The sequence below is a fragment of the Equus caballus genome, chromosome 11 (genome assembly GCF_041296265.1).
Source record: "Equus caballus isolate H_3958 breed thoroughbred chromosome 11, TB-T2T, whole genome shotgun sequence".
Taxonomy (NCBI): domain Eukaryota; kingdom Metazoa; phylum Chordata; class Mammalia; order Perissodactyla; family Equidae; genus Equus; species Equus caballus.
Genome location: NC_091694.1, coordinates 16,609,741 through 16,636,722, shown reverse-complemented (window position 1 = coordinate 16,636,722; position 26,982 = coordinate 16,609,741). Strand labels below are relative to the sequence as shown.

The following is a 26,982-nucleotide window of genomic DNA, read 5'->3' as shown; positions in this document are numbered from 1 at the left end:
AGACTCCTCTGTGGGGGAAAGAGGGAACTAATCTTCATTGGACGCCAACTATATTTCAGGCAGTTTCACTCCCCTCCCCAATATGTAGTGTTATTTTATTTAATCCGTGCAGTATCCCTAAGGTGGGTGGTGAGAGGACCAGAGCTCGTAGAGCTTTAGTGCTTTGCCCACTTTGCTGCAGTGGTTCAGTGATTCAGTCCCACGCCTGTCTCACTTTACGCTGTCGCTACCAGCTGTTCTCAGTCATTTTTCTGTTGGTCACACCTCTGGACCATCCTATCTTTTCCCGTTCGGGAAATGCAAGAAAGTGAGATTAACTTTTATAGTGCTAACTTTGAATCTATTCTTTATTTTATTTTAAAAGTAAACCACTCAGAAGAAAAACAGTCAGTGATAAAATTTATGATACTCCTCACAGCTGAGATGTCAAGACACCAGTTGTAAAGTGGCTTTAATACACTTTAATCCAAGCCACTGTCTGTCTGTTTAAATTGCCATGTTAATTTAACTCTGAGCCTCGAGCCATGTGCCTTGGAAAATAATGTGCTTTAGGGGCATAAGTAACAGTAATCTAGCTAGTCTTACATGGGTTACACCAAGTGCACTGCCATCCTTGACGATAGGTTAGTAGTATAATTTGTGGAGTTAGTAGGTGAGATTGAGCAGATGAGATTGTCATGCCTTGGTGGAAAATCTCCCAACTGTCTTTCTCCTAACCAGATAGGTGGAAACTGGAAACAGCTAAGATGTGTGTGTGGGAGGTAGAGTCATTGATTATATAAACTTAAAATTACTCTCTTAAATTCTAGCCCTTGAACGGTCATAAAGGGCATTAGTGGTGTCTGCCTGGCTTTTTACAGATGAGTAAACTGAGGCTCATAGAGAGCAATTGACTTGGTAAAGGTTGTACCACAATCAATAAGTGGCACAACTGGAATTTGGACTGCTGCCTCCTATCATTGTACCAATGGCTTGGGCTCTGCTATAGGAATTATGTTATACTGTTTCCTTTAGGAGATGGCAGTGGGTTTGTTTCTTACAGATTAATTAATGATCTCTTCAAAACGGTAAAAGCCAGGAACCTAAACTTACTGGTCATCGAACTTTCTTCAGGGTTATGTACCTCTTGGATGTTTTAAATCTGGATGATGTTATATTATTTAGTTATTTAGTACTTATTTATTTTTTAAAGATTGGCACCTGAGCTGATAACTGTTGCCAATTTTTTTTTTTTTTTGCTTTTTCTCCCCAAATCCCCCCAGTACATAGTTGTATATTTTAGTTGGGGGTCCTGCTAGTTGTGGCATGTGTGACACCACCTCAACACGGCCTCATGAGCCGTGCCATGTCCACGCCCAGGAGTTGAACTGGTAAAACCCTGGGCCGCTGAAGTGGAGTGCAGAAACGTAACCATTCTCTCACAGGGCTGGCCCCTGGATTATGTTATCTTTATATTTTTGTTCTTACTCTTATGACCATTTCTTCTGTGTTGTCTTTACTGTGAATGTTCCCCAGGATTTTATACAAAGTTTTTTCTGTCTGTGAATATTGAATTTGTAGTTTTTGATCTATAGAGGTTTTTAGCATTAGGAGAAAGGCTAAAGGCTAAATTGTAAGCTTTATTGTGAAATATATAGTAGTCCACATGACTGTTGCTTCTATGTATATTGAAGTCATCCTCTTTTTCCCCTTAGGATTAGTAGTTTCTTGTTGGTTTTTTTTTTGGTGAGGAAGATTGGCCCTGAGCTAACATCTGTGCCAGTCTTCTCTATTTTGTATGTGGGACGTAAACACAGCACGGCTTGACGAACAGTCTGTAGGTCCATGCCCTGGATCTGAACTCACGAATTCCAGGCCACTGAAGCAGAGTGTGCGAAGTTAATCACTATGCCACCAGTCCAGGCTGTGGTTTAGTTTTGTTTTTTTTTTTTTTTTTAAAGATTTTATTTTTTCCTTTTTCTCCCCAAAGCCCCCCGGTACATAGTTGTGTATTCTTCGTTGTGGGTTCTTCTAGTTGTGGCATGTGGGACGCTGCCTCAGCGTGGTCTGATGAGCAGTGCCATGTCCGTGCCCAGGATTCGAACTAATGAAACACTGGGCCGCCAGCAGCGGAGCGCGCGAACTTAACCACTCGGCCACGGGGCCAGCCCATGTGGTTTAGTTTTTTTAATGATTAATTTTCAGTTATATGAGGAATACATGCATAGTTGTATAATAATGAGAACTGAAATTGCTCTGAGAAGTTTGATCTGTGTCCATGTAGAATTTTAAAAGTTATCTAGTCACATACATATTTACCCATAGGAAACGTATAGTATTGATTTTTGTGTGTGATTTTTACAAAAACTGAATCCTACTATCATTATTGTTCTGCAACTTGTTTATTTTTCACTCAGCAGATGATTTTGAGATCTGCCCTATAGATGTTGCTGTACATAGACCTAGTTTGGATCATTGTTCTTTAAGCAGTCATCCTGGAAACACATTTGTAGAATGTTTGTCACCCATTCAGAGAAATATTAAGTGAGGTGAAGGATTCGAAATTTAGAGCAAACTGTAGCCTCATCCTTTCCATAGATGGTCAGGAAGCTCTTGGGGGCAGGATGGTGTTGATGCTCTTCTGTATCCACCACAGTAGCAGCACAGTCCCGTGCTTGTAAGTACTTCCTGTATCCAGCAAAATTGCACTGCATCTTTTTTTAACAGCTTTATTGAGATATAATTTACACACCGTACAATTCACTCGATTAAAATTTACAATTCAGTGGCTCTTAGTATATTTACAGAAATCCGCAACCATTACCCTAATCAATTTTAGAACATTTTCATCACCTCAAAAAGAAACCCTTACCCCTTAGCTGTCACCCTCCAAACCACTCTCTCTTAGCTCTAGGCAACCATTAATTTACTTTTTTTGTCTTTATAGAGTTGCCAATTCTGAACATTTCATATAAATAGAATCATACAATATATAGTCCTTTGTGACTGACTTTCACATAGCATCATTCAAGGTTCATTCGTGTGCTAGCATGTATCAGGACTTCATTTCTTTTTGTTGCCAAGTTATACCACATTTTGTTTATCCATTCTTCAGTTGATGGACATTTGGGTTGTTTCCACTTTTTGGCTATTAGGAATAATGGTAGTGTGAACATTTGTGTACGTGTTTTTGTGTGCACCTATGTTTTAATTTCTCTTGGGTATATTTTTAGAAGTGGTGTTGCTGGATCTTATGGTTAAGTGATACTCCATTAAAGGGTGGATGTAATGTAAAACTAAGGATCTCTATACTTTTTTTTAGTCATTAATTTAACCATTTGAGGAACTGCCAGACCTTTTCCCAAAGTGACTGCACCATTTTACATGCTCACCAGCAGTGTATGAGGGTTAAACTTTCTCTATATCCTTGCCTTACTTTGTTGTTATCTGTCTTTTTGATTATATGCACTAGATCTTGAGTGAACATAGGCAGGTTTCTAGGAGAGAAGGCAGTTAAAGGATTTCATGTTGTTCTTATTGTTGGGCTTGCTTGTCTGGAAATGAATGTTATTAAATTACATGGTTAGGACTTGACATGACTGAAATATTACTGAAGACTAAATATAGGATTTTCTTGACAGTATACAGTAACTTTTCGTTTGCTTTCTAAAACACCAAGTCATTCATTTAAAATTGCCTCACCTTAGGGGGCTGGCCCCGTGGCCGAGTGGTTAAGTTCATGTGCTCCGCTTTGGTGGCCCAGGGTTTTGCCGGTTTGGATCCTGGGCACCGACATGGCACCGCTCATCAAGCCATGCTGAGGTGGCGTCCCACATGCCACAATTGGAAGGACCCACAACTAAAAATACACAACTATGTACTGGGGGGCTTTGGGGAGAAAAAGGAAAAATGAAATCTCCTCACCTTTTTTTTTTTTTTTTTGATGTTGAAGCCTTTTTTCTTATTTTGAGGTATAATTCACTTATGTTAGTTTCAGGTGTATGATAAAATCACCCAACTTTTGGCCAAAATTAAATGGAAGTCAGAGATGGACTTCATCATTATATTTATGCCACCCAAGTATATTTGCTACTGTAATTATTAATGAGTTAAGCCATTTGATTCAATTGAACATTTCTTTTGGTTTTCTAGATTAGTTAGCTTCAGTTAGTGTCAAGATTGGTTATTATGGTAAAAGAGCTTCCTGAGTTACCTTGGCTTGTAGTTAGACAAATTGTATTGGAATAGATTGTCATAGTACTGCCAATTTTTAAATAAGTCAAATATCTTTGTTCTTTAAAAAAATTTTATTTCTTGAGGGGAGTGTTGCTGAAGATTATTTTATAAGTTAAAGGTGTACAGTGCTCTCTGCTAAATTGGGAACATTCTGGAAATAGTATAGGGAGTCTACCAGTTGCTGAGTATGTGTATTCCAATTGCGCATTCTGAAACTGGGAAAATAACCACAGGATGGGTTCAGGGACCCACTGGACCTACTGTTAGATGGACCTGAGCTAAAACTCCACTGATCAGCTGGCCTCCATAAGCCCCTGTTCTAACTGGTGGACCACAGTGATGTTTTGGGTCTCTGGTATTAGTGTCAATTCAGAGCCAGTGTCTAGTAATCCTTGAGAAGTCTTTGGTTATTTCCTTTCTCCCAGCGCACAGTCACCCTGCTAAAAGGCCATAGTCCTTTTGAGGGAAGGCTCTGAGAAAGATTAACAGTGTAAATTTTTGGCAGTGTAGTGGAATCCTTCCTCAAGGAGACCCCTCATTCAGTGGGTTCTGGGTCTGCTGACTGACTCGCATCTTGGGATCGATTGAGGGGCTGTGACTCTGGTTTTAATGATTAAGTTAGGCTTTTGTTCACTTGACCTAGAACCCTTCTGCTTATACAGATCAAGTGAGAATTTAGTAGACTTCCCGTCTGTTTCACTGCTTGGAACAGTGTGATCAACTAGCCAGTGCTGTAGGTCTCTGGAAGTCAGAGAGTTCTAATTGCTGGTTTGACTCTGCTGTGGTGTGAAAAGGTGGTGTTACCAATGACTGAAAAAAGGATAGAGATTGTTAGTTTTAATTTTCCATTGGGTCTAGCCTTTAATGGAGTATCTTTACTGATTCAGGTTAGTTTGACCCTGTTGTCAGCTGTGCTCCTTTATACTTAATCAAGTTTAACTTTTGTCTGCTGTTCTCAATCACTTTTAAAATGTCGGTTTATTATATTATATTTTTTAGAGGAAGATTAGCCCTGAGCTAACATCTGTTGCTAATCCTCCTCTTTTTGCTGAGGAAGACTGGCCCTGAGCTAACATCCGTGCCCATCTTCCTCTACTTTATATGTGGGATGCCAGCCACAGCATGGCTTGCCAAGCGGTGCCATGTCCACACCTGGGATCTGAACCGGTGCACCCTGGGCCGCCGAGAAGTGGAACATGCGCACTTAACTGCTGTACCACCGGGCCGGCCCTAAGATGCCAATTTAGTCCAAGGAGGAAATGAAGACTTTAGAAGCTCAATGAATGTTGACGTTTAGTCTTTTCCAGGAGTGAAAGACTACCCTTTGGCTTCTACTTCTAGAAGTTTTTCTTAGTTTACATGGGTGTCATTCATGTGCTAAAGCCTGATTGTCAACATTTGTATCTTAACCTTAGTTTTCATGGGTTTATAACTTTTCCACAGTTTTGGTTTTTTTTTACACTTGTAACTGAAATATTTTTTAACCCCCCCACCCCCACCCCAAAGTGCATTTTAAGTATGTTAGAAATGTGTTTCACTATGTTTTTGGAAACCATTCTTTTTTTAAAACAAGAAACTTGACTCTTGTCTATTTTTTAAACTGTCCATTTGGTTTTTTACTTATAAAAGAGAACTCGTTAGCAGTGAACAGAGTGAATAGTTTAAATGTTGGCATAGAAAATGGGGCTTTTATAAGGCATCTGAACTTACTGCCATACTTTGTTAAAAAAAATGTACTAGCTTCTTTCTGAGCCTGAGATGACTTTCAAGGGGCAGTTTCCCCTCCCCAGGGACTTAGATATTAGTAAGCATTCTCCTAAATAGGCATTGTGTATCAAATATCAAGTAACAGACTATTTTACTTAGAAAATAAGATAAATGAAAATACCATGTAATTAAACATATGTAATGTGGACAAAGAAGTACTTAACATACAGGAGTATGAATTTACCATTCAATTTAAAGTTTTAGAAAAAATTTTAAAAAACAAAGGAAAAAATAATAAAAACACAAGCAGGAATAAATTCAATGCAAAACAGAATAGGAATTAATCACTCCACAGTTGGAAAATTAGGAAACAGAGTGAAAAATGGAGGGAGTAAATTCAGGATAACAAAAGATACTGAGGACCTTCAAAGAGAAAAAACTGGAAATGGATGCTGTTAGTCGTATGGTATTGATATGAAAGTCTCAGTCAGCAGCCTGCCCCGTGGCCGAGTGGTTAAAGTTCTGTGCTCTCCGCTTCAGCCATGGCTGGGTTCACCCCTTTGGATCCCGGGTGTGGACCTGCACCAGTCGTCAAGCCATGCTGCAGTGGCGACCCACATACAAAAAATAGAGGAAGATGGGCACAGATGTTGGCTCAGGGCTAATCTTCCTCAACCAAAAATGAGGAAGATTGGCAATGGATGTTAGCTCAGGGCAAATCTTCCTCAGAAAAAAAAAAAGGAAAAGAAAGGCTTAGTGAAGTAATTTAACTCAAAGATAGTAGGAATTAACGTTGACAAAATAAGAGCTAAAAATTAGAATAGACTCCTGTAACCAAGGAAAAATTGAGGAGATTATAAAATTAATTCCTCCTCCTTGAACGAGGGCAAAAATCCACTCCCTATACTGGTGGTCTCTCATAACCTTTCAAGGAATAGATAATTCTCCTGTTAAATAATAAAATAGAAATAATAAATTCTGAGGCCACCTGGGTGGTGCAGCTGTTAAGTTTGCACGTTCTGCTTCGGTGGCCTGGGGTTCGCCAGTTTGGATCCCTGGTGCAGACCTACACACTGCTTGTCAAGCAGTGCTGTGGTGGGTGTCCCACATGTAAAGTAGAGGAAGATGGGCACAGATGTTAGCGCAGGGCGAGTCTTGCTCAAAAAATTAAATTAAATTAAAAAATCTTAAAAAAAAAAGAAAAATTCTTTTCTGAGCTAACAGCTGTTGCCAATCTTCCTTTTTTTTTTCCTGCTTCTTGCCCCCAAATCTGCCCAGTACATAATTGCATATTTTAGTTGTGGGTCCTTCTAGTTGTGGTATGTGGGACACCACCTCAGTGTGGCCTAATGAGCGGTGCCATGTCCGTGCCCAGGATCCGAACCGGCGAAACCCTGGGTCGATGAAGCAGTGTGTGAACTTAACCATTTGGCCACGGAGCTGGCCCCAGAAATAATAAATTCTGATAGCAAAACCTGACTAATAGGAGAAAGTAAAAGTATAGCTTAATCTCATTTATGGATTTATAGATATTTAAATTCAAATAAAAATACCAGCAAATGGCCATGGGAGATAATTCCTTTAGTTTCAAGTGGTTTATCCTAAGAATGCCAGACAAGTTCAATATTTTAAAAACTCATTACTCTGTCTAGAGTTAGACCAGCTAACTGGCTAGTTGCACATATTTTGAAGCCAGATCCCTTAGGTCCGGATCCTGGCTCTGCTTCTTACCAGCTGTGTGACCTTGGGGAGTTTATGGAACTTCGCTTAATAGTTTCCTCATCTATAAATGAGAGTAATGGTAGCAGCTGTCTTATAAAGTTGCACATTAGTTTGCTAGGACTCCCATAACGCAGACTGGTGGCTTAGACAACAGAAATTTATTTTCTCACAGTTCTGGATGCTAGAAGTACAAGATAAGCTGTCAGCAGGGCTGGGTTTTTTGAGGCCTCTCTCCTTGGCTCGAGGATGGCTGCCTTCTCGCCATGTCCTCATATGGTCTTTCCTCTGTGCATGTGCATGCCTGGTGTCTCTGTGTCCTTATTTCCTCTTTTTATAAGAACATCAGTCATACTGGATTAGGGCCTACCCTAATGACTCCATTTTAACTTAATTACCTCTTTAAAGGCCCTATCTCAAAATGCATTCTGACGTACTGGGGCTTAGGGCTTCAACATATAAATTTGAGGAGGACACAATTGAGCCCATAACAGGTTGTTAGAGGATTAAATGTGCTAATATAGAATAGCTGGCCCATGTAGCAAGAGCTACCTAAGTATTGTTTGTCATTATCATTAGTTAACTCTAGCAAGTAAATACTACATAAATAAAAACTTAAAAAACTTTTAATTTCACAATAATTATAGATTTAAAGGAAGTTGCAAGAAAGGTACAGGGAGGTTCTAAGCACCCCTCCTCCCCCAAGGTGAACTTGTTCTGTAATTCTAGTACAATATTAAAATGAGGAATTTAGCATTGGTAAAATGCACAGAACTCATTCAGATTTCACGTTATACATGCATCATTTGTGTGTGTGTGTGTGTACACACGTATGTGTATGTACATTTATGCAATTTTGCCACCTGTATAGCTGCTTGTAACCACCACCACAATCAAGATGCAGAAGTGCTCCATTACCACAAAGTTCTCTCCTGCTACTCCTTTGTAGCCACCCCCACCCCCTCTCCCTTGGAACCTTAACTCCTGACAACCACTAATATGTCTTCCATCTCTTTAAATTTATTATTTCAAGAAATATATATATATATATATAATAGTATCATACAATATACAACCTTTTGAGATTAGCTTTTTTCACTTGGTGTAATTTCCTTGAAGTCTGTCCAAGTTGTTGCATATATAAATAGTTGGTTCCTTTTTATTGCTAAGTAGTATTCCATGGTGTGGATATACCACAGTTTAACTCTTCACCCACTGAAGGACATCTTCATTGTCTCCAGTGTTTGGCTGTTCGGAATAAAGCCACCATGAAGATTTGTGTATAGGTTTTTGCATGAACATTGTTTCTCTGGAACATATGTCCAGTAGTACAATTGCTGGGTCATATGATAAGTGTTAAGTGCATTTTTAGTTTTAAAAGAAACTGCCAAACGATTTTCCAAATTGGCTGTACCTTTTTACATTCTCACCAGCAATGTACGAGTGGCTCAGTTTTTCTACATGCTTGTTGGCATTTAGTGTTGTCACTATTTTTTGTTTCAGCATTCTGATAGATGTGTAATGAAATCTTATTGTAGTTTGAATTTATATTTCCCTAATGGCTAATGATGTTAAACATCTTATGCTTATTAGCCATCTTTATAGCCTCTTCAGTGAAATGTCTGTTCATGTCTTTGCCAGTTTTCTAATTGGGTTAAAAAAAAAAACAACACAGTTGAGTTTTGAGTTCTTTATATAGTCGAATTTCAAGTCCTTTGTCAGATATGCCATTTGCAAATATTTTCTTCCAGTCTGTAATTTGTTTCTTCATTCCTATTTACAGGGTCTTTTGCTAAGTGTAATTTTTCTTTCTTTCTTTTGTTTTTTTTTTACTGAAGAAGATTCACCCTGAGCCAACATCTGTTGCCAATCTTCCTCTTTTTTTGCTTGAGGAAGGTTAGCCCTGAGCTAACGTCCGTGCTAGTCTTCTTCCACTTTATATGTGGATCACTGCCACAGCATGACTGATGAGTAGTGTAGGGCCACACCTGGGATCTGAACCCACGAACCCAGCTGCAGAAGCAGAGTGCGCTGAACCTAACCACCACACCATGGGGCCAGCCCCCGAGTAGAAGTTTTTAATTTTGATCAGGTTCCATTTATTAATTTTTCCTTTTGTTGATCAAGCTTTTGATGTCAAGTCAAAGACCTCTTTACCTAGTCCTGTGTTGTGAAGATTTTCTCCTCTTTTTGTTCGTAAAAGTTTTATGGTTTTATATTTTACATTTAAGTTCTTGATTTGGTTTGAGTTAATTTTTTAAATAAGGTATGAGGTTTAAGTTGAGGTCATAGTTTTGCCTATGGATGTCTGATTGCTCTAGCACTGTTTGTTGAAAAGGCTGTTGAATTGCTTTTGTACCTTTGTGAAAAATCAGTTGGGCATATTTGTGTGGGTCTGTTTTTATCAGTGAGAATTAAATGTGCTAATACAGAATGCCTAGCCCATGGAAGTGCTACATAGGTGTTGGCTATTGTCGTTATTACAATAGCAAATAAATAAGTAATAACTTTTAAAAAAGCATTTGGATACACTCAGTAGCCCTCTCAACTTTCTAATTTAAAAAACAACAATTAGTACAGTTTTAAAAAAATGGTTTAGTAGGGGCCGGCCCTAGGGCTGAGTGGTTAAGTTCATGCGCTCGGCTTCGGTGGCCCAGGGTTTTGCCAGTTCGGATCCTGGGCGCAGACCTAGCACTGCTCATCAAGCCATGCTGAGGGAGCGTCCCACATAGCAGAGCAAGAAGGACCTGCAACTAGAACATACAACTAGAATGTACAACTATATATACAACTATGGGGGGCTTTGGGGAGAAGAAGAAGAAAAAAGCAAGATTGGCAACAGATGTTAGCTCAGGTGCCAATTTTTTGGAAAAGAAAAAAAGGTTTTAATTGTGGTAAAATACATATAACATAAAAGTTACCATCTTAACCGTTTTTTTGTTTTTTTTTTTTTTTTCTAAAGATTTTATTTTTTCCTTTTTCTCCCCAAAGCCCCCCGGTACATAGTTGTGTATTCTTCGTTGTGGGTTCTTCTAGTTGTGGCATGTGGGACGCTGCCTCAGCGTGGTCTGATGAGCAGTGCCATGTCCGCGCCCAGGATTCGAACCAACGAAACACTGGGCCGCCTGCAGCGGAGCGCGCGAACTTAACCACTCGGCCACGGGGCCAGCCCCTCCATCTTAACCGTTTTTAAAGTGTCCAGTTCAGTAGTGTTAAGTACATTCACATTGTTGTGCAGCCAATCTCCAGAACTCTTTTCATCTTCCAGAACTGAACTTCTGTACTCAGTAAACAACAACCCCTCATTCCTCCCTCACTCCAGTCCCTGGCAACTACCGTTCTACTTTCTGTCTCTATGAATTTGACTATTCTAGGTACCTCATATAAAGGGAATCATACAATATTTGCCCTTTTGTCACTGACTTATTTCACCTAGCATAATGTCCTCAAAGTTCATCCATTTTGTAGTGTATGTCAGAATTGCCTTCATTTTTAAGGCTGAGTAATATGCCATTGTATGAATGTACCATATTTTGTTTACCCATTCATACATTGCTGTACACTTGGGTTGCTTCAACCTTGACTGTTATGAATAACCTGCTATGAACATGAGTGTGCAAATATCTCTTCAAAACTCTGCTTTCAGTTCTTTTGGATATATACCCAGAAGTGGAATTGCTGTATCAGATGGTTATTCCATTTTTAATTTTTTAAGGAACCACCATACTGTTTTCCATAGTGGCTTCACCATTTTATATTCCAACCAACAGTGCACAGTGGATCCAACTTCTTCACATCCTTGCCTCATTTATTTCCTGTTTTTTTGATAATAGCCATCCTAATGGGTGTGAGGTGGTATGAAATTTCATTGTGATTTCGATTTGCATTTTCCTAATGATTAGTGATGTTGTATTTTTTCATGTGCTTGTTGAGCATTTGTATATCTTCTTTGGCGAAATGTCTGTTCAAGTTCTTTGCCTGTTTTTTGATCAGATTGTTTGTTTGGTTTTGTTGATTTGTAGAATTCTTTATATATTCTGGATAGCAATCCCTTAGCATAAGATATGATTTGCAAATATTTTCTTCCAGCCTGTGGGTTCTCTCATTCTGTGGGTTTTCACTCTGTTGATCATGTCCTTTGATGCACAGAGGTTTTTAATTTTGGTGTAGTCCAATTTATCTGTTTTTCTGTTTCACTGCCTGTGCTTTTGGTGTCATCCATTTTGAGTTAATTTTTGTATATTGTTTAAGATAAAAGTCCAACTTCATTATTTTGCATGTGGATATCCAGATTTCCTAGCACCATTTGTTGAGAAGACTGTCCTTTCCTCATTGAATGGTCTAGGTGCTCTCTTTGAAAATCGTTTTATGTCAAGTTGTTATGTGGTACACCTTAAACTTATACAATGTCAATTATAACTGAATAAAACTGAAAAAAAAAATCAGTAAAGAAAAAGATGGAAAAAGAAAAAATCATTTGACCATTTATGTGAGAGTTTATTTCTGAGCTCTCGATTCCATTCCATTTGTCTATATGTCTATCTTTATGCCACTGCCATACTGTTTTGATTACTGTAGCTTTATCATGAGTTTTCAAATCAGGAAATGGGAGACCTCTAACTTTGTTGTTCTTTTATAAGATTATTTTGGTTATTTGAGGTCTTAATACAGTTTTTAATGGTAAAGCACTAGAGGAATTACCTTGGGGGAAAAAAAGAACAAAACAATGTTTTTGTTTCTTTTTTTGAGGAAGTTAGCCCTGAGCTAACATCAGCTGCCAGTCCTCCTCTTTTTGCTGAGGAAGACTGGTCCTGAGCTCACATCCGTGCCCATCTTCCTCTACTTTATATGTGGGATGCCCACCACAGCATGGCTTGACAAGTGGTGCCATGTCCACACCTGGGATCCAAACCAGTGAACCCTGGACCGCTTAAGCGGAACATGCACACTTAACCGCTGGGCCACCGGGCCGGCCCCCAAAACAATGTTTATGATGATTATTTATGTTGTTTTATTCAATGCAGTAAAATGTGAAATGAGATATAAATTGTAGAAAGGAAGCTATAAACTTATTATTTATAAATGCTGTGATTTTATGTCTAAACAACTAAATTAAACAGAACAAACTGAGAGATGATTAGAAAGAATAACAATTCAGTAAAGTGACTGGCTAAATGAAATACATGAAAATTATATAATTCCTGAATGTCAGCAGTAAAATAGAATCCAAGTTATTATAGCTTCAAATATGTGAAGATGTCACAATGTTGACTGGAAGTTAAACCCTAATGACCCATAAACTTTTGTGCCTTGGGATTTAATTTACCCCTGGGGATAGTAATTGAGGCCAAAGGACTGAACTGGAACTGTGTAAAGCTAGGAATTGGGAGAAGGGGCAAGCTTATCTATGAACTAGGACTAGTAAGACTGCCCCCCAGTCCAGGAGATGGAACAGAAGTGAGCCACTTAACTTTGGATTATGGCTGTTAAAAGCCACCTGCAAGAAATGGAAACTCCAACCTTGTTTGGAAATCTGGGCAGGAAAACTAATGTATAACTGTGTTTGAAACGGAAGAATGTTATATGGCGCTGGCAGAAGCAACCACTAGACTGCCTTTGGGACTGCTCCTTAACCCCTGAGAAGTGGAGGACTCTCCCAAAGCTGAAGATGAGCTCATGAAGACTTACAAAGCACTGTAGTCAAAAGATGCAACAAATGGGAAAGCTTACAGCTGAGGAACTGATGACAACAGACCAGTTTGTAGAAGGATTTTTCTAGTATATAGTCTATGTTCAATTTCTGCCTTTGTCCCAGTAATGTCCTTTGGTTTTGTTTTGTTTTGATATCCAGGTCAAATCAAGGACCATACGTTGAATTTAGTCAGGCCTTTCTAATCCTCCTTTAATTTAGTTCAGTTTCTTCTGCCTTTTTTGTTTGTTTGTTTTTAATGATAGTGACATTTTTGAAAGTTTGCCTAAAAGCCTTTGGTTAGCTCTCTTACTAGACAGTAAGCTATTTTAGAACAGACACTGCATGTCATTTATCCCTGTTAATTAAATATAATCTAATGATTTTATAATAATTCGGAATACTGTGCTTCAGAAAAGGACAGAGAAAGTTCTTTTTTCCTTTGCTTAGACACACATACCCAAGGAACCACAAGGATCCTTGTGCCTCTTGCATTGGTATCTCACATGCTACAATTGAACCCCACTGTTATGTCCACTTTACAGTTTATTTCATTATTAGTAATTGCCAATAAAAAATAGGTTCTTCAGTTTTCTCTTGTCTTTATTCATCACATTTGCCATTTCCTTTTGAAAGTGAGGGATTTTTGGTGAGTAAAGTGGATAATTAAAATATAGTGTGTGTGGTTTTATTACTATCCAAGGGAAAAAATGCTTCATAATGGTTACAATAGAGATAATTCATGAACAGAATATTTTTTAAATTTGGGATAGAAATACTCACTTTAAGTTATTGTAGAATTCTTATGCAAATAAACCTCTTTCATTTAAAACATCGTGGAACTCTGTATCATAGAAATAAATCCTTCATTGATTTATGTCACTTGGAATACATGATTTGATTTTATTTCTTCTCCTTAGTTTGGTTTTCTTATTTTTCTTTGCAGCTTCACAAATGTCTCACTATGAAGCAGTGTGGTTTATTGTGTTAATTGCAGTTTAAAAGTAGTGCTTTAAGGATACAGTGAAAGGCATACTTAATACACTCTAACGGGAATGTAATTATTTCAGATGCTAAGCCTTGGTTTTTTTAACAGCTTTATTAAAATATAATTCGTATACCATATAATTCATTCATTTGAAATTACAGTTCATTGGTTTTTAGTGTATTCACAGATGTGTACAACCACCAACACAGTCGGTTTTAGAACATTTTTATCACCTTAAAAAGAAACCTCATATTCTTTAGCTGTCACCCCCATATCTCCCCATTCCCACCCTAAGCAACTACTAACTTACTTTGTCTGTCTTAGATTTCCCTGTTTGGGATTTTCATATGAATGGAATCGTTTAATATGTGGTCTGTTGTGATTGGCTTCTTTTATCTAGCAAAATGTTTTCAAGATTCGTCTATGTTGTAGCATGCATCAATACTTGAATCCCTTTTATGGCCAAATAATATTCCACCGTGTGGATATATCACATTTTGTTTATCTGTTTATCAGTTGACAAACGTTTGGGTTGTTTCTACCTTTTGACTTTTGTGAATAATGCTGCTATAAACATTTGTGTCCAAGTTTTTCTCTGTATATGTTTTCATTTCTCTTCAGTGTATACCTAGGAGTAGCATTCTGGGTCATATACTAACTCTGTTTAATTGTTTGTGGAACTGCCTGTTTTTGAAAGCAGCTGCACCATTTTACTTTCCCACCAGCAGTGTATGAGGCTTCCCGTTTCTCCACATTGTTGCCAGCACTTCTTGTGGTCTTTTTTTTTTTTTAAAGATTTTATTTTTCCTTCTTCTCCCAAAGCTCCCTGGTACATAGTTGTATATTTTAGTTGTGGGTCCTTCTAGTTGTGGCATGTGGGACGCCACCTTAGTGTGGCCTGATGAGCTGTGCTATGTCTCGGCCCAGGATCCGAACCGGCAAAACCCTGGGCTGCCGAAGCAGAGCGCGCGAACTTAACTGCTGGCATGGGCCGGGCTGGCACCTCTTGTGGTCTTTTTGATTCTAGCCATCTTAGTAGGTGTGAAGTGATATTACATTGTAGTTTTGATTTGTACTTCCCTGTTGGCTAATGATGTTGAACTTCTTTTCATGTGTTTATTGGCCATTTGTATATCATCTTAGGATAAATATCTATTCAGATCTTTTGCTCATTTTTACATTGGGTTATCTGTTTTTTTATTATTGTAGGAATTCTTTATACCGCATACAAATCCCTTATTAGATATGTGATTTGCAAATACCTTCTCCCATTTCGTGGGTTGTCTTTTTACTTTGTTGGTAGTGTCCTTTCAACCATAGGTTTTTGATTTTGAAAAAGTCCAATTTATCTCTTTTCTTTTGTAATTGGCGCTTTTGGTGTCATATCTAAGAATTCTTTGCCTAATCCGAGGTTATGAAGATTTACCTGTTTTCTTTTAAGAATTTTATAGTTTTAGCTATTACATTTCAGTCCTTGAGCTATTTTGAGTAAATTTTTGTTTATAGTGTGAGGTAAAGGTCTAACTTTTTTACCTGTGGTTATCCAGTTGTCCCAGCACCGTTTGTTACAAGACTGTTCTTTCCCCTGTTGAATGGTCTTGGCACCTTAGTCAGTAATCATTTGACTGTGCATTATGGATTTATCTTTGGACTCTCAATTTCATTCCAATGATCTGTCTTTATGCAAGTGCTGTACGGTCTTGATTACTATGGTTTTATGGTAAGTTTTGAAGTCAAGGAATGGGTCTTCCTACTTTGTTCTTTTACAAGGTTTTGCCTGTGCTGGTCCCATGTAATTCCTTAAGAATTTTAGATCAACTTGTCAGTTTCTACAAAGAAGCCAGCTGAGATTCTGATAGAGATTCCATTGAATCTACCCAACAGCGAGGAGAGTATTGGACTGAGAGCTGAGGGAAGGGGGAGCCCTGTGTTCTTGGCTACAGCAGTCTAGAGCCTTGTTGAGGTGGGAGGGGGAGAGAGAGAGTGGTCTTGGTTCAAATACCACAAACTTACTTTTCAACTGAATTTTCATAGATTTTATTGAATAATTATTTCTTCATTTGCCGTTTGCCCTTAGGGACCATTTCTAGAGGCTTTAAATGGTTGTTTATGAAATAATTTTCACCAATTTCACTGAGGAGGCGGCCAGCAGAGTCAGTCTCTCATAACTTTGTTTTTTGAGCTAGCAGTCATGCCTCCTTAAAGCATGACTCAGAAAAAGTGTTTCTTTCATTGTGGTCCCTGACCCCCCTTCATAGGGAACCCTTAATGCACTCCTTAGCATCTCAGCTTTCAGATACAAGAGGCCAAGAGAATTGATTTCCCCTCTTATTTTCCTTAAAGAGTGAAGTCACTACATTTGAAAGTGCTCTAGAAGGGAAAATCTGTACATGAGTACAGAGTTTGTAAAGGAAATGAAAATAATAGTAGCAAGAGAATTTTAACATGAGGGCACTGTACTATAGTTGATTGAGTTCTTTTCAAGTTGGCTTGGAGGTGTTGCAGTTAACTCTTGGCCTCTTTGAGCTGATTTAGACATCAAAGTCAGGCTTCTTCCTCAGTTTTGCTGTCATCTTAAATTAGCTTTTTTTTTTTCTTTCCAGGGGCCACTCAATAGTGAGTCTTCCAACCAGAGCTTGTGCAGCGTGGGGTCCTTGAGTGATAAAGAAGTAGAGGTAAGAAGCCACACCCATTACAAGGCTTTTCATAGTCCCACACTTGCAGTCTGGGTTAAATAACACTGCATAACTCTAGGGGCACTGCTAGGGTCTGTGTGAACGGCTCCCCTTTGAGTTGTGTGCTCTTCGTGTCTATACAGCTGTGAGGTGGCCCTGATGGGTTTTTATTATTATAACCATGTATAGGTGTTGTCTTTCTTTTCTTTTTAAAAATTTTTTTGCTTAGTTGCCATCAATGAAGGGCAAAAACTTGCAGTTGTAACTGAATTAGCTTAAGTATCCTTGAATTTTCACATTTGGTAGTACAGTCATGTGCCACATAACGACGCTTCAGTTAACGACAGACCACATATATGACAGTGGTCCCATAAGATTAGTACCATAAAGCCTAGGTGTGTAGTAGGCTGTACCACCAAGGTTTGTGTAAGTGCACAAAACAACCAAATCACCTAATGACGCATTTCTCAGAACGTGTTCCCGTCATTAAGCAATGCAGGACTGCACTTCAATAGCGTGGATCACTGTAGTCTGGCTGAAAATTGTGTTTTTTAGGCAGATAACCTAGTTGCATGGATATGGGTCCAAATCTGCAGCTACCTACTTTGCACTTAGATAAAGCTTTCAATAAATTAGAGCCAGTTGATTGATTATGTATATCTTTCCTTTTTGAAACAGAAATTTAAGCTCTTTTAAAGTAGAAATATTGTAACAGCTGCTGTCCGAGAGCCTTCTGTATGCTAGATATTTGTACTACATTTGTGATTTATGAATTATCTTATTTAAGCTTTCCAGCAACCGTGATTTACAGATGAGTAAATTGAAGCTCTGATAATTTAAGTTTGCCAAAAATTACATAGATGATTTGGTTCCAGACTCTACACTTTTCCATGACGCTACTTTAAGAGCAGAACGTGGATTTAGGACTTGTCTGTGCCAGTTAAATCTCCTTATAAATTTGATATTTTGTTCTCTCTAATTTTTGTAATGTGAAAAATTTAGCAAAATGCTAATTCTGATGTATATGGTATTTAACAGACTCCTGAGAAAAAGCAGAATGACCAGCGAAACCGGAAAAGAAAAGCTGAACCATATGAAACTAGCCAAGGTAGTAATAATTTCACACCAATAAAAATACTAAATTCTTATGTTCTTAGAATTTTCAAACTCACACTGAGTAATTAGTTTGTGTACAGGGGTTCCTAACAAAGGAGCTTTGTATACCTTAAGGGAATATCAGGCTGTTTATTACAGACTTGCGATTTGATACATGCTTGACAAAACAGTGTCATTTCTTTGGGGACTCTTGTTTTCCCTGTTGTAAATTAACAATCTTGCCACAGGTTTTTCTCAGACTAAGCATGTATTGTACAGATAAGAGGTAACATTGGAGTTTTAACTATGTCTTGCATTAGATCAGTGATTTGTTAATAGTATGTGACCAGAAATAATTTCATTTTACATGGCTGTCCTTTCCACCTATTCTTCCGTGTCACTTATTTAGTTGAACATTGGTGCACAGTGGAATAAATCTGTAAATATAATGGTTATAATGTTAAACATCTTTATGTAATTAAAGAAAGAATACATGGTTTGGTTTGTCTTCTCCCTCATTCTAAGAAATGGAGGTCCCAGGGGTTTTTTGTGTGTTTTTATTATTTTTTAAATTTATGAATCACTTTTTTCTTTTAGGGGGGAAATTCTCCGAAAGTGACAAGGTCACATAAATTCTTTTTGTGGAATAGAATAAACCCTTTAGTTCTGATGAGTTTGCTTTGAATTCTTTGTTCTTTTAGTTGGGAGCGTGGATTATCGATTAGTTTTATCTTGATTCACAGTTGGGGCATAAGTTTTGTTAGTGTATTTATGAAAGAAAGATTAGTGAATCTTAAAGGAAAGCAAGCTGTGCAAAAGTCTTCCTTTTACTGCTTATTCAGTCTTTTATTATATGGAGGAAACTGTCTCTGTTTTTAGGATATAGGTATTTTGGCTAGTTTGTTAAAAGTGAAGCTGACACTTGAATTGATAACAGTGTATGCACTTATTGAATACATAATGCATTGTAGTGAATGATGGTTTACATGTGTTATTGGAAAAATTATACTTACTTTGGTTTCGTTTTCAGGGAAAGGCACTCCTAGGGGACATAAAATTAGTGATTACTTTGAGGTAAGTTAAACTTTTTGGAAAAAAAAATCTGTAGTGATCATTTAAAACCTAAATTCTTTGGTTCACTTAAGGCTTTAGAGAGCAGTATTTTGCCTTTACTGTGCTTTCCTCCTCTTCCTCCCCATCTTCATCAATCTAATGCTGCCCCATCTCTGTCTGTCAGAGGAAACTGCTGCTGACTTCCAAAATTTAAATTTGTTTATGATGTGTCTTGTCTGTGATGATATAAAAATTCACAAATGAGGTGATTTTTCTCTTGGCCAGACTAGGTTTCGTGTCTGACAAAGATTGGAGTTGAGTGACTTGGACTCTTCTTTTGTCCTCTTCCCTTTAGTCCAGTGGAACCTGTAGTGAGCTCACTGACCCATCGTTAGTGGTTGCTAAAGAAGACGCTAACATCCACTGTACCGCTGTATTCCTGCTTCGTGTATTTTGAGACAAGAAGGGAAAACATTCTTCTCTTATGTTTTCAAAACCGTGTATACCTGCAGCTTTCTAGCCATGTTTTCTTTATATCTGATACATTTCTGCTGGAGCTCCTTCTTAAAAATCTCAGTGAAAAGATAGAAAAATTTGACTTACGTGGCATTTTCTCTATAGAATAAGATGTATTGACTTAAAGGGGCCATAGATAATTAAGACCTGTTTGTGTGTTAATCTTTTACTCTCCTTATCTGAAGCATAGTACTGTTTTGAATTATTCATATCCATTTTTCCCTGTTGGCCAGTTTGCTGGGGGAAGCGGGCCAGGAACCAGCCCTGGCAGAAGTGTTCCACCAGTTGCACGATCCTCACCGCAACATTCCTTATCCAATCCCTTACCGGTAAGCATTCACCTGGAGAAATTTGACACCTATTGTAGGAGACAAGAAGCCCCAGGAACACTCAAGGAGTTTCTCTTCCATTCATTCCCTATTGGGAATGAGGCACTAAGGAGACAAGTTCATAGTATTACCTATGGATCACTTATTCAAATTCAAATCTGTATCAGTAAGTTAAATTTTACAAGAGCTAACCATTCTCTCAGTATAAGAAATTGCCTGTAAGCCTACAGCTCAGTCTTCTGTCAAGGAAGTGATTTTCAATCCAAACAGTAGGTTTTTATCCTTGCCAGACTTAAAGATGTTTGGTCCACTCCTGGCATTTGTTTTATTTTCAAGGCTTACTCAGTTTATAGTAGAAAAGGTAATACTATACACATTTGAGATAGGTTTGTTTCTTGCCTATAAGTGAGATGTGAAAGTCTTAAAAACATTATAGCTAAGTTGGTAGTTCTCAACCAGGGGTAGTTTTGCCTCTCAGGGGACATTTGACAGTGTTGGAGTCATTTTTGGTCACAGCTAGGAGGTGGGGGGGGGATGGTGCCATTGGCATCTAGTGGGCAGAGGCCAGGGATGGTGGTAAACATCCTCCAGTCCACACAGGATAGGCCCCCATAACAAAGAATATCTGGTCCAAAATGTCACTGGTGCCAAGGTTGAGAATCCCTGAGCTAGCTAATGTAGGATTTTCTGTTAATTTGCTTGAGTGCCTTTCGATAATTTATTAGTACGTACAAGACTTCTGTACTCAAGAGTCTGTTATGTCTACTGATGCCTCAGGTATTGCGGTGGGATCTTGGAGCACAAAGGGTCTCCCTAAGATCAGGAATTTTCATCCTAGGTCTCTGTTTAGGAAAGTTGTTTTTCTCTGCCTCAGCAGAGTTGGTTAATACCGCTCTTTTCCTAAGTGATTTAGTCTTCCGTATTGTTAAAGTATTTTAAAATGCACTTCTTTCCATCTACTGTCTCATAAAAACATGCATTCATTAGTGTGGTTTTAATTATTAAAGTACTTACGGAAATGTATTCAACTTGAAAATTTTTGCTATTATTTTGTCATTCTTGCCCTATTTTAAAATGTTAGAAGTGTCTGATGTATAGCTCTGTTTGGTTAGGGTGAGATTTGTTAGATAACTGTTAGGGAGACAGGGACACTGGGAGGCCCGTGTCTTTATTTTTCTTAAGTTTTAAGCCAGTTAAAGTTTTAAAAATGTTAAACAAGATTGTATAGTTACCTATTTAGGACATATATGTTTTGTAAAATTTTGGTGTCTATTACTTTTTTCTCCCTGAAATAGATTTTTTTTATTTGGTTTTTAATAGTGTGACTACCCATCTGTCATTTGCCAGTTTAGGTCAAGTCTTAGGTGAAGACAAAAGAGATGACTGCAATGATCTATAGACATTTCTGCCAGCTATTTGAATGCTGGCTGGGCCTCATCATCATTATGCAAATCTAAGTATATATTAGATGTTGAAGTAGGAACTGAACCTTAATTTCCCTTTTCCATTGCACCGAGAAGCCCTTTATTCTCCCAGCTTAGATTCTGTGCTTCATTGTTAGAATCATTGATTTGTGCATACCCCTTCATTCCCCTTTCCCAGTCTCTCTGCATCATACTTGCCTGAAAAAACCCAGTCTTGGTTAAATCTAGTTCTCTACCTTTCCCTTGCCTGCCTCTAAGCCACTCAAGCATAGTAGGAGGAAAACGCACCTGCTGGCTAGTCTCACATTAAGTTCATGAGCACTAATCTCGTGTGCACCCCTAACTGCCTGCCAACCCTACTTTATTGGCCTAGTTACCTTTCCTAGATGAATATTTGTATGATTATGTCATGTTTTTGTTATTTCCTGCAAGCCTCCAACAGTACTTCCTCTCTACTATCTCAACTGATGGCTTTACTTTTCTTATTTTACTGAGGAAATAGGAGCAATGAGAAGAAAACTTTTACATGCCCCTCACCAAATCGACCAAGCTGCTTGCATCAGCGTCCATACCTGCCTATCAGGATGCATGAACGTACCAGCCCTTCACTTGGGCACTGGTCTCCCTGATAATTAGGTATCCAACTTGACATTTCCACTTATATATCTAATAGACAGCTTGGGAACGTCCACAAAGGAACTCTTGCTCCCCCTGCACTATCAAAACAACAAACCACTCTTCCTGCAGGCTCCCCTGTCCTGCTCAGGGACATTTTACTCTGTCTGGTTTTTCAGGTCACAGCCTCATGCCCCATATCTAATCCATCAGTAACTCTTGTTTTTCCTTTAAAATATATCAGAATCTGACCATTTTTCTATCCTTCTTGTTCTCTGCATTATCCTCCAAAGTGGTCGTCTCATTTCTGCCCCTGTCTCAGGCACTCGCAATATAGTAGCCAGCGTGATTTCTGTTAAAAAGTTAGGACAGATCCTCACGGGCCTCTGCTCAAAGCTGCTGGTCCAGATTACTCTGGCTTACATGGCCTAGAAGCTCCCATGTGATCGGTGCTCCCCTGCTCACCTGACTCTGACATCTCCAACTGTCCTCCCTCTCCCTCATGCCACTGCAGCCACACTGGCCTCCTTGAAGTTCCTTGAACACTGCAAAGCACTCTTTTGCCTCAGGGCCTTTGTACTTGCTGTTCCCTCTTCCAGGAAGAGCATGATTAGCAATCTCTTCATCAGATTATTGCTCAGAAATGACCTTGTCAGAGAGATGTTCCCTGGTCAGTTTTAAAATAGCAGTCTCTCATACCTTGTCACTGTGGCCCTAATCCTGCTTTATTTTAAATTTTAGTTATTACCACCTGACATATATACTTAAATTTTGATATCTATTTAAATCTTTTTGTTGGTTCGTATTTATACATATAGAAGAGTACACATGTAAGTCTATAGCTTACTAAATTTTCACATACTACCAGCATAAGAAACCAAATCTTACCAGCCCCCGAGAAGCCTCCGTTATGCTACCTTCCAGTTATTAGCCCTCTCCCTGCTAGCGAGGAGAGCCACTGCCCTGACTTTTAACATCGTACATGAGTTTTTTTTAACTATACAATTAATCTGTCACCCATCTTCTCCCACTAGAATGTTAATCCCATGGGAGCAGGGTCTTTGTTTTGTTTACTGCTCTTTCATCTCTCACAGTACTTATTACATAAAGGTGTAATTATTTTAACTGTTTCCCCCACTTGACCTGGAAGAAATAATATCTTGTTCAGTTTTCAGTCTCTTAACACCCCAATACAGTGCTTGGCACACAGTGGGTGCTCAAGACTGTTGAAAGGGAAGAATAGATGGGTAAAGAATTACTTTAACTTTTTCCCCCTAAGTGGTTCTTCTGTATTTTTTTGTTAAAGTACATAAAACATGAACATTTGATTGTAGGAGTTGGTAAACTGTAGCCCACAGCTGGCAAACTAAGAATGATTTTTAGATTTTTTTTTTTTTTTTGAGGAAGATTAGCCCTGAGCTAACATCTGCTGCCAATCCTCCTCTTTTGCTGAGGAAGATTGGCTCTGAGCTAACATCCATGACCATCTTTCTCTGCCTTATATGTGGGACTCCTGCCACAGCATGGCTTGATGAGAGGTGTGTAGGTCTGCGCCCAGGATCTGAACCATCGAACCTCGGGCCACCTAAATGGAGTGTGTGAACTTAAGCATTATGCCACTGGGCTGGCTCCTGATTTTTAGATTTTTGAAGAGTTTTAGAGACCAAGAATATATGACAGAGATGATATGTGCCCTGAAGAGCCTAAAATATTTGTTTGATCCTTCACAAAAAAAATTTAAAGGAAATGATTATAAAGTTAATGTCATCTGATCATTACTTAGGTCAAGAAGTAAAATATTTCCAGCTCCCTGGAAGCCTGTATACTCTTCCCTGATCACAACCCCCTCCCTCTACCCTAGAAATAAGCACTGTTCTAATTTTTATGGTTATTTATTTGCTTTTCCATATAATTTGACCATCCATGTATGCACCCCTAAACAAAATAGTTTAGTTTTATCATAGTCATTTTTGTTAATCGTAACATTTAATCACAGTGCATAAATCTTCTGTTATTCTGCATTTTGGCTGTTTGCTCTACCAGTTACTAAGAGAGGTGTATTCATGTCTCTCATGATTGTGGGAGTTGTCTTTCTTCCTGTATGTATTTATATTTTTGCTCTGTGTATTATTAAATGACTCTCTTCATCTCTTGTGATGCTTTTTGCTCTAAATGCAGTTTATGTGATATTTAATGTATCTAAACCATTGTATGATATAAATCCATTTTTATACTATCAACTTTCATTGTTATGTTTTCAGTGTATCTGACAGATATCATATAGTTTAATTTTTTCTTTATTCAATGTAAAATATTTTTAACTTCAGCATTTATCTTACTTACGTTTAATAGAATTATTGTTATATTGAGTTTAAATATACCATCTTTTAATGTGTTTTCTATTTTTCCTGCCTGTTCTGTGTTCCTTTTTCTTCCATTTGGATTGATTTTTAAAATCATTTCATATTTTCCTTCTCCACCAGTAGCTAGGTCCTGTTTGGTGTTCCTCTTAGAAGTTGCCACGTGTAGGGCCTGCCTGCTGGTGCAGCGGTTAAGTTCACAAGTTCCGCTTCTTGGTGGCCCGGGGTTTCCTGGTTCGGATCCTGGGTGCGGACATGGCACTGCTTGGTACGCCATGCTGTGGTAGGCATCCCACGTATAAAGTAGAGGAAGATGGGCATGGATGTTAGCTCAGGGCCAGTCTTCCTCAGCAAAAAGAGGAGGATTGGCAGTAGTTAGCTCAGGGCTAATCTTCCTAAGTAAAAAAGAAAAAAGAAATTACCACATGTATCTTTAATAGTCAAGGTTTGATGTTAATAGTGTCTTTATCCCCCTCACAAATAAATGATGACCTCAGAACATTAACTTTATTTACCTGCTACTGCCTTGGTGGTGGTAGTGTATGTTTTCATTTTGCCTGTTTTTAGCTTTATAACACATCATTATTATTTTTTACTGTCAGTGTTCATTTAGATTTATCTGTATACTCACCTCTTTGTACTTCTTTCCTTTGTGCATGTTACACCTTCTACCTATGGTCACTTTCCTTCTGCCTAAAGTACTCCTTCAGTATTCTTTTATTATGTGTCTGCTGGAGGTTAATGATTTTGTTTGCTTAAATAACTTTATTTTGCCCTTATTCTTGAAAGATATTTTTGCTGCGTATATTTCTAGATTGGCATTTTTTTCTTTTAACACAGTTGAGTATATGATTACCGTCTTCTGGCTCCCATTGTTACTCTTGAGAAAATGCCTTTCATTTACTTGTTGTTTCTTTGAACGTATCTGCTTTTTTTCCCCTGTGGCTGCTTTTAAAATCTTTCTCTGTGGTATTCTGCAATTTTACTATAATGTGTCCTTATTTCTCTTGCTTCTGATTTGTTGGCCTTCTGGTATCTGTGGGCTGGTGTCTTGCACCAATTCTGGATGATTATTAGCCATTGTGTCTTCAAATATTATCCCTGCCCTGTTCTCTTTGTTCTCCTCCTTGTGAAATTCCGATTAACCATATGTCAGACCAGCTCACTTTATCACTATACCTCAGCTTCTTTTTCTATTCTCTTTTTGTTTCTATATGCTCCATTCTGGATAGTTTCTTGCCTTTCAATTCCCAAATTCTTTGTTTTGTTGTATCTAATTTGTTGTTAACCCAACTGAATTCTCAATTTTTGTTATTTTATTTGTTTGCAGAGATTTTCAAAGCTGTCTTTTTTTGTTTTTAATCTAGTAGACATAATTGTTTTATAATCTGTGTCTGATAATCTTGGTGTTTGAAGTTTTTATGAATTTGTTTCTGCTGTCTCCTGTTTTTCCTAGTTGTTACTCAGGGCTTTATTTCTTTTATGCTTTTTCTTTTCTTTTTTACTTTGTGCCACTCATTCTTCTTGAAAAATTACATGTGAAGTTTCTTTGAGATCTAGGATGAAGATGTGTTCCTCCAGGGAGAATTCTTATTTGCTTCCTCCTAGTGCCTAGAGATTCTACCAGTATAGCACTACTTTACACTACTGAATTCACGGCTTGTGTTTTGTTTGTTTGGTTGGTTTGTTTGTTTCAACCACTCAGGCAGTATTGTTTTCAATTGTGTTGACATTTTTCAGGAGAACTCCCGCCCCTTGCGTTGCCAAAGCACCTTCCTTGCAGTTCTCTGAGGGTGGGGGAAATTTTTATTCTGGTTTACATCTTCCCTGATAGCTTGAAAGGGAAAGGTTTCCTATTGAACCCCCTGTCTTGAGTGAGCTTTTGGCCTGTGACTCTTCACTTGGCAACATGGTGCCTTGGAAGTGGAAATTCAAGATCTGCAGGTACCCTTAGGGCAAATGTGACTTTGGTATTTCTTTTACCTGTCTTGTTCTTAATTTCCCTTAGGTTTTGCCCTGGCAGATCCCTACTATTTTATCAATTCTTTGATGTTTTTAATATCTTTTTTTCCATATTTTGTCCTGTCTTTATAGTTGTTTACTAAGGGAAGACTGGTTCAAACATTCTAGCCTGCTGTATCTTCAGAAATATTTTTAAATTGTTCAGCCCTTGGAAAGTATTTATTGAATACATAACAGAGTGATTAATTTTAATATTGCAGCTTCAGAGACACATCCTCCCAAGCAGTGAGAATATTGTGAGCAGTATCACAGATGTTCTGGAGCCTGAATTTAAACTATTGCATTTGGTAGGGTAGGAGTGTTGGTATTAAGGAGATGGACTCTACTCGTAGATTAAAAAACTAAATTCCTGTGTCAGGATCATTTTGGTTAGTTTGTTTTACTTTTATTTTAAATAGTTTTTCCTGATAAAGGTATACAGGCAAATTATGAAAGTCCAACAATTGAGAAGTGGTAAAATAGAAAGTACCCTCCAAAAGAACTATTATTGTAAAGAGTTTAGTGGGCATATTATGTATGCATGTATGTTCGTATAATAGGTCTCATTTCTGTTGTATTTATGTAGCTAATATCCT

The 26,982-nt window shown here is 38.1% G+C and overlaps 1 protein-coding gene across 12 annotated transcripts in view; it reads left to right on the top strand.

Annotated features, from left to right (window-relative positions):
• Positions 1-26,982, top strand: part of TLK2 (tousled like kinase 2) — a 110,501-nt gene that overhangs the window by 22,161 nt on the left and 61,358 nt on the right. For 6 of the 12 annotated variants that reach the window (XM_023652273.2, XM_023652274.2, XM_070227119.1 and 3 more), the window contains exons 3-6: positions 16,922-16,993; positions 18,032-18,101; positions 19,119-19,162; positions 19,891-19,986. In XM_023652273.2, the coding sequence (XP_023508041.1) occupies positions 16,922-16,993; positions 18,032-18,101; positions 19,119-19,162; positions 19,891-19,986 (282 nt within the window). The remainder of the gene's footprint in view (positions 1-16,921; positions 16,994-18,031; positions 18,102-19,118; positions 19,163-19,890; positions 19,987-26,982) is intronic. The other 6 variants (XM_070227118.1, XM_070227120.1, XM_023652275.2 and 3 more) reach the window with 1 other exon arrangement.